The following is a 7,895-nucleotide window of genomic DNA, read 5'->3' on the forward strand; positions in this document are numbered from 1 at the left end:
AATCGGAAACAGGCTCCAGGCTCCGGGCCATCAGCCCAGAGCCTGACGCGGGGCTCGAACTCACGGACCGCGAGATCGTGACCTGGCTGAAGTCGGACGCTTAACCGACTGCGCCACCCAGGCGCCCCAGTAATATTTATTTTAAAAAACAGCAAAGGGCACCTGGGTGGCTCAGTTTCTCAAGCATCCAGGTCTTGGTCTCAGCTCAGGTCATAAGCCCCTCATTGGGGGGCTCTGAGCTGACAGCAGGGAGCCTGCTTGGGATTTTCTCTCTCCCTCTCTCTCTGCCCTTCCCCTGCTCATGTGAGCACTCTCAAAACAAATAAAACTTTTTTAAAAATAGCAATATTTATTAAAGACATCTTATATGCCAGGCTCCTTGCAAAAACACTTGATGGTCTGTGCTCATAATCAATAAGCAACAGTGCTTCTTTTTACTATGAACAGAAAGGCTTTTAAAACAAAAAAATTAATTTTACAAAGATAAAGCCTTTTTGCTTATTATGCAGCAGTGTTAAAAACAATGTTCTTAACATTAAGGGGCTGGGTGGTTAGGCACCAGTTAAAACACAGAAATTGTGCAATTTCTTGAACTGTCTCACTATGACTTAATCACATTAAATGCTGTGACCTTACAAATCAAATACTTGTATTCATATATAACTAGAATTGTCTGTGGCTCCAAACTGCTGCATGAGTTTGGTAACAAAGCAATTTGTTTTTGAAATTCAGGATAGCAAATCAAACTGAAGGAATAGGTAAGTGGGCAGGTACTGAAAAGAGCAATGTGAGAACAAAATGTGCAGAACTTCATTTGTTACTTTGATTACCTATTTTTACCTAGAGGATACATCTGTTTTAGAGGGCACAAAGTAACCAAATAGAACATGAAACTTCTGGAAAACAATGAGGACAAAGGGTGGCCATTATGAATTTAACAGCTCTTCATAAATCTTGAGAACTAAAATGTTCAGTTAAAAAAATAACTGTTCAAGAATGTACAATACCTAGAATGAACCCTAATGTAAAGTACGGACTTCAGGTGAAAATGATGTGGCCAGATAGGTTCATCAACTATAACAACGCCCTGCAGAGCAGGGTTGCAAGTAGGGAGAGGCTGTGCGTAACTGTGCACATGGAATATATGGGAACTCTCTGCACTTACAGCTCAATTTTGCTGTGATTTCAAAACCACTCTGAAAAATCTATTTTTTTAAAGATTTTATTTTTAAGTCATCTCTACACCCAACGTGGGGTCAAACTTACAACCCTGAGATCAAGAGTCTCATGCTCTACTGACTGAGCCAGCCAGCCAGGCACCCCAGAGTAAGTCTTTTTTCAACGTTTTTTTTTTTTTTTTTTTTAATTTATTTTTGGGACAGAGAGAGACAGAGCATGAATGGGGGAGGGGCAGAGAGAGAGGGAGACACAGAATCGGAAACAGGCTCCAGGCTCTGAGCCATCAGCCCAGAGCCTGACGCGGGGCTCGAACTCACGGACCGTGAGATCGTGACCTGGCTGAAGTCGGACGCTTAACCGACTGCGCCACCCAGGCGCCCCGAGTAAGTCTTTAAAAAACAACAAAAACAACAACAAAACTTTCAACCTGGACTTTATGGTTTTTTTAGAAAGCAACTCTATCATCTTTAGAACTATGAATTTACCATCAATGTATGAAGAAAAACATGTCATTATTTTCAGAGGCAAACATTCATTTTATTTAAAACCAAGAGTTATAATGGGGTGCCTGGGTGGCTCAGTCCACTGAACTCTTGATTTCAGCTGGGGTTGTGGTGTCACAGTTGTAGGATCAAGCCCTGCACCAGGCTCCACACTGGGCATGGAGCCTGCTTGGGATTCTCTCTCTCCCTTCTCTTTGCCCATCCCCCGCTCATGTGTGTGCTCTCTCTCTCAAAACGAACAAACAAATAAACAAACATTTAAAAAAAAATCTAAAAGTTATGATCTACTGAACTAAGTACCAAATGACCCAAGTTTTGGTCCCAGTTTAAACAGTTCCATCTATGGTCAACTATCTTTGAAAAAGTAGGAAAGAATCAACAAATGGTGCTGGGCATCACCACACAGAACATACAGAATAAACCTGGACCACTTTCCTACACATACACAAAAATAAATTCAAATGTGTGACACGAAACAATCAAAATCCTAGAGAAGAATACAGGCAGCAACTTCTCTGACCTTGGCTATAGCAACTTCTTACGAGACACACTGTCCCAGGAGGCAAGGAAAACAAAAGCAAACATGAACTACTGGGACTTCATCAAGATAAAAAGCTTTTGCACAGGGAAGGAAACAATCAACAAAACTAAAAGGCAGCCTACAGAACTGGAGAAGATAATTGCAAATGACATATCTGATAAAGGGTTAGTATCCAAAATCTATAAAGAAGTTATCAAACTCAACACCCCAAAACACATAATTCAGTTAAGAAATGGGCAGAAGACATGAATAGACATTTTTCCAAAGAAGACATCCAGATGGCTAACATGCACATGAAAAGATGCTCAACATCACTCATCATAAGGTAAATACAAATCAAAACCACAATGAGATACCACCTCACACCTGTCATAAGGGCTAAAATTAACACAGGAAACAACAGATGTTGAGGATGCAGAAAAAGGGGAACCCTCTAACACTGTTGCTGGGAATGCAAACTGGTGCAGCCACTCTGCAAAACAGTATGGAGGTCCCTCAAAAAGTTAAAAATAGAACTACGCTATGGACCCAGCAATTGCACTACTAGGTATTTACCCAAAGGATACAAAAATACAGATTCGAAGGGGTATGTTCTCCTTGAGCATTATCAACAATAGCCAATGGATAAAGAAGATGTCTCTCTCTCTCTCTCTCTCTCTCTCTCTCTCTCTCTCACACACACACACACACACACACACACACACACAGGAATATTACTCAGCCATCAAAAAGAAAGAAATCTTGCCATTTGCAACAACATGGATGGTGATAGACTCTATTATGCTAAGCGAAATAAGTCAATCAGAGAAAGACAAATACCATATGATTTCACTCTTATGTGGAACTTAAAAAACAAAACAGATGAACATATGGGAAGGGGGTTAAAAAGAGAAGGAAATGGGAACCTGGATGGTTCAGTCGGTTAAGCATCCGACTTTGGCTCAGGTCATGATCTCATGCTCGTGAGTTTGAGCCCCACATCTGGCTCTGTGCGGACAGCTGGGAGCCTGGAGGCTGCTTCGGATTGTTTCCCTCTCTCTTAGCCCCTCCCCCAATCACATACACTCTCTCTCCCTCTCCTTCTCTCTCAAAAATAAACATTAAAAAAGAGAGAGAGAGAGGGAAACAAACCATAAGAAACTCTTAATGAAAGATAATAAAACCGAGGGTTGATGGAGGGAGGTGGGGGATGGGCTAAACCTGTGATGGGTATTAAGCAGGGCACTTGTTATGATGAGCACTAGGTATTATACTTAAGTGCTGAGTCACTAAATTCTACTCCTGAAATCAGTATGATACTATATGTTAACTAACCAGAATTTAAATAAAAATTTGGAAGAAAAAAAGTTCCGTCTCCTCCTCCATGCAACGAGAACACAAAATTAGACAATCTCTCTTCTAAATCTTAATTTCATGTTTTCATTCCCACCTTTAAAATTTTTTTAATGTTATTTGTGAGAGAGAGAGAGAGAGAGAGAGAGAGCACGCGCAGGGGAGGGGCAGAGAGAGAGGGAAACAAAGAATCTGAAACAGTTGGGTCCAGGCTCTGAGCTGTCAGCACAAAGCCCGACGGGGGGGCTCAAACTCATGAACCTCGAGATCATGACCTGAGCCAAAGTCAGACACTCAAATGACTAAGCCACCCAGGCATCCCTCTTTTCCACTTTTTAACTGCAAATAAAATGTTACCAGAACACTCTATGCTACAAAAGCATACCAACTAATAAGTAGAGCCCAGAGTTATTATCAAAATGTTCTAGTAAAATGAAGCTAATCTGAAAAGTTTCAAATGCTTTAAAGGTATGTGTAAAGCAACACTTCTAAGTAAAACAAAGACAAAACATCTTAGGCCTCTATATGAAACCATATCCCAGGTCTGGTGATTTCTAAATTTTCAAGTCCACAGTTTAAAGAGTCAAAACACTCTGAACACCTCAAACCTAATAAGGATGCTCCATCAGCACACCATTTCAACCCTATGAGAAACTGGATACCACAAGGTCTGACCCACAGCCGGGAAAGCAGGAGAAAAGAACATTCCTTAACATTGTAATCAAAGTTCACCACTGTGGTTCCTAAACATCTCTGATTATGAGTAGTATATAAAATTAAAACAAATGTTTTGAAGAAATGTCACCGTATCATAAAAGTAAAGCTCTTTTAGTAGCCCTCCCAACCCAAAAAGGCAATAATCATTGAATATAAAAGTTCATTAAATTTGGTACATTAACTCTTTTTTAACGTTTATTTATTTTTTTGAGATACAGGGACAGAGCATGAGCGAGGAGGAGTACAGACAGAGAGAGAGAGGCACAGAATCCAAAGCAGGCTCCAGGTACTGAGCTGTCAGCACAGAGCCCGATATGGGGCTGGAACCCACCAACCACAGATCATGACCTGAACCAAAGTCGGACACTTAAGCGACAGAGCCACCCAGGCACCCCAATTTAGTACACTAACTTTAACTGCATTTATTTTTTTTCATTTTGCTGCTCGGTGGTTAAAAGTCGATCACAAATCCAGGAACTTGAAGGCTGCAACCTAAGTTTATTGTTAATCCCTAATGATTATGGCCCATCCAGTCTGATTTATAATCCGGACTTTCCAAACCAACCTAGTAGCCATCTAGAATGCCTTCTTCCCATCTCCTCCTGTCCAAAGTACCTTCTCTTTCGAATACCTTCAAGAACTTCGAAACTGCATCATCATGTTATTTCTTACATTCCTGTGTCTCTTTTATCTCATTTACTAGAACAACTTCCATGCCAAACGTTCTCTGGCCATTTGCCTTTTGCGGTTTCAACTATTCTGCAAAGCTGTGGATAACACTAATGCCCCTTTACAGAGGCTCAGAGAAGAAAAGCAACTTATCCTAGTCACCCGACCCCTGAGGGCCCCAAACTGACACTGCCATCTATACCTGACTTCAAAGGCAATTGTTTTTCACCCTTCATTCGTACACAGGTCCTACTAAGTGCCAGGAAGTGCTAGGCGCTGAGGACACGAAGCCAAATGTTTCGATCCTGGTCCTCAAACGGGAGTCTACCTGCCGCTAAAACTAGGCGCGCAGCAAGCCCAGAAAAAGGAGCTGCGCCTGAGGCCTCCGCCCCTCCATCCCACCAGCGTGCGCACGACAGGGGCGCGGAGCCAGATCTTCCATACCGGGTAGGGGGCCAGTCCCGGGGCCTCTGTGGGCCTCAGACTTACGACAAACGTACAGGAGACAGAACTCCTCCAGCCCTTGTAGCTGTAAAAACTGGGCACTGCTAGTCGGAGTACCGGAGGAAAGGGAGCTAGGAAGCACTGCCAGAAGGTGCAGCGGGGTTGAAAAAAAGAGGGGGACACGGGAAGAGGAAAGAGGGGACAGAGAGTGGGGGGCCCGAAAGCGCCAACTGCGTGCTCGGCGCACGCGCGTCTGGGGCCGACGGGGATGGGGGGAGTTGGATCTCCAGGCTCGAGGTCCGAGCGACGCTGCTGACCCTCAGGCCCCGTCGGGAAGAGCAAGGGGTTCCGCTCCCCTGCCGCCGGCCCCGCGTCGCCCCACTGTTTTCCCCACTCAGTACTCACCACTCGATTGTCCCGCTTCCCCATGGTGCAGGACTAAGCTCACAGTCAGACGCCGAGGAAGATCAAGCCAGAGAGGCGGCCGAGATGGGCCCGCCGCAGGTCCTTCTGCCTACTCCCCACCCTGCCCAGAGAGAGGCGCCTCGCGAACCTAGCGGCCGCACCCGACCACAGCGCCACCTGCCGTTGTGGAGGAGAGGAGGGCGCCGGCGATCACCGGCTTCTCCCAGGCTTCTCCTGGCCGATTCCTGTTCGTTACCACCCAGCCCCGGGCCGGCCGCCACTGCTCTTCTGTACTGCGTTCTCACCAACTCGGCTTAGACGTTTTTACTCTCTTCCATTCCTTATGCGCTGAAATCCTTACTCTAGGGGAAACAAAGATTATCCCAACGCTTACTGTGGGCTTAACATAGTGCAAGTGCTGGCGGTAAAGAGAAGACCAGGACAGACATGTTCCCTCAGAGTCCGGCCGGTGGGCAATTCATAGACTAGGTGATGGGAAGCTGGATACGGTGGACACGAAGATGATTAAAACACACCAAACCTGCTTTCAAATGGCCTATCTACAACCTGCTAGGGGATATACATACACAGAGACAACTTTATTGCACGATGTGTCATAATAACGTAAATACAGTTCTAAAACTTCAAGGGAGGTGATCTGGGTTCCAGAGAAAGAGCCAAGTATTTATCGACATGGTGAGAGCTGGGCCACTCTGGGCCCATCTAAGCACAATGTCATTAGAAAGTAATCGAAAATCAACTTTAATCTTTTTTGGACTCTTGAAAAAAGCAAAATAGGCTTATATCATTATATACATGAACACTCCTTAAAATTATCTTTCCTAGGGCGCCTGGGTGGCTGGCTCAGTCGGATGAGCGTCCAATTTAAGCTCAGGTCATGATCTCACCGCTCGTGAGTTCGAACGCTGCATGGGGCTCTTTGTTGTCAGCACAAAGCCCACTTTGGATCTTCTTCCCCCTCTCTCTCTGCCCCTTCCCCATCCGCAAGCTCTCTAAAATAAACATTAAAAAACAAAAACAAAAACACCCCTCTTTCCCAATTTCCATCTCTCTCTCCCCTTTCTCATACTGCATTGCACAACAGATGCTGCCAACTCCCATTTTCTCTCAAAAATTTTCCAAACTCTCTTAAATGCAGCCATTGGTGGTTCTACTCCCCACTAGATGTTCATTCTCCTGAGTAATTCATTTTGCTTTTTACTGTAAATTGGTCCTCTAGTCTCATTTCTCCTCCTCCTCCTCCTCCTCCTCCTCCTCCTCTTCCATTACCCCTGATTTAAGCTGAGGACTTCCACCAAAGACAGGCTTCCCAGTATGCACAAGAGGAAGACAGGAATCTGTGAATATTAAAGTTTTTTTTTTTCATGGCTACTTTACAGTGTTTTTAATAGTCTATAAACTTCATAGATATTATTTCCAGTGCTCCAACATAAGCATTATGATATCTGTGAAAGAATACAGTTTTTCTCTTTAGCTCCTTCTTACCTTTGACTTCCTTTGGCTGGTTATACAGAGTACAGAGATTTTTAAAATATGATAATGATATAATCCAACAGAAATTTTTTTTTTGTTTCTTGTAGATGGTTCCCCCTCTGGTAATGTATACAGCACATTCCAGATGGTACATGGATGCCATGGGAGGATAGAGAAGCAGGAAAATGACCCGTAGAAATAATGAAGAAGGCCAGAGCAATTGGGAGCTCACCTGAGTGGACTCCATAAAGAAAGGGTTGGTCCTGGCCTTCTCAGGATGTAACTTACAGTGACTCAATCAGAAGAATAAAGAAATGCTTTATACCTCCTCTGTACAGTGTGATTTGCTAATAAACACATTTCCCTTCTAGCTATGGACCTATATAACCCTCCCAAATGTTGTAGACAGAACTAAGCAACTGCATTCCATTTTTCACATGAGAAAAACTGAGGCTAAGATAAGCCAGGTAATTTGCCCCAAGTCCCATAGCTAGAAAGTGGAGAAGCTGGGGCTTCAAATACAGGTGTGACAAACTTGAAAGCCTACACTTTCCTTACAATATCACACTGCCTTTGAAGGATGAGGGATAGAGAAGTGTCATTACAGGTGG

At 43.9% G+C, this 7,895-nt stretch overlaps 1 protein-coding gene and 1 long non-coding RNA gene across 6 annotated transcripts in view; one reads left to right on the forward strand and one right to left on the reverse strand.

Moving 5' to 3' along the window:
• The window catches only part of LOC125916922 (protein FAM133B), a 30,048-nt gene extending 24,132 nt beyond the window's left edge, over positions 1-5,916 (reverse strand). For 4 of the 5 annotated variants that reach the window (XM_049623174.1, XM_049623173.1, XM_049623171.1 and 1 more), the window contains exon 1: positions 5,791-5,916. In XM_049623174.1, the coding sequence (XP_049479131.1) occupies positions 5,791-5,814 (24 nt within the window). In that variant the 5' untranslated portion in view covers positions 5,815-5,916. Of the gene's footprint in view, positions 1-5,441; positions 5,622-5,790 lie in introns of those variants that run through there. The other variant, XM_049623172.1, reaches the window with a different exon arrangement.
• Positions 5,917-5,927: 11 nt separating this feature from the next.
• LOC125916926 (uncharacterized) lies at positions 5,928-7,608 on the forward strand. The gene is made up of 2 exons (XR_007456061.1): positions 5,928-6,486; positions 7,392-7,608. It is a non-coding gene; the product is annotated as an uncharacterized LOC125916926 (long non-coding RNA).
• Positions 7,609-7,895: the final 287 nt, after the last annotated feature.

The sequence above is a fragment of the Panthera uncia genome, unplaced genomic scaffold, assembly GCF_023721935.1.
Source record: "Panthera uncia isolate 11264 unplaced genomic scaffold, Puncia_PCG_1.0 HiC_scaffold_1320, whole genome shotgun sequence".
Classification (NCBI taxonomy): domain Eukaryota; kingdom Metazoa; phylum Chordata; class Mammalia; order Carnivora; family Felidae; genus Panthera; species Panthera uncia.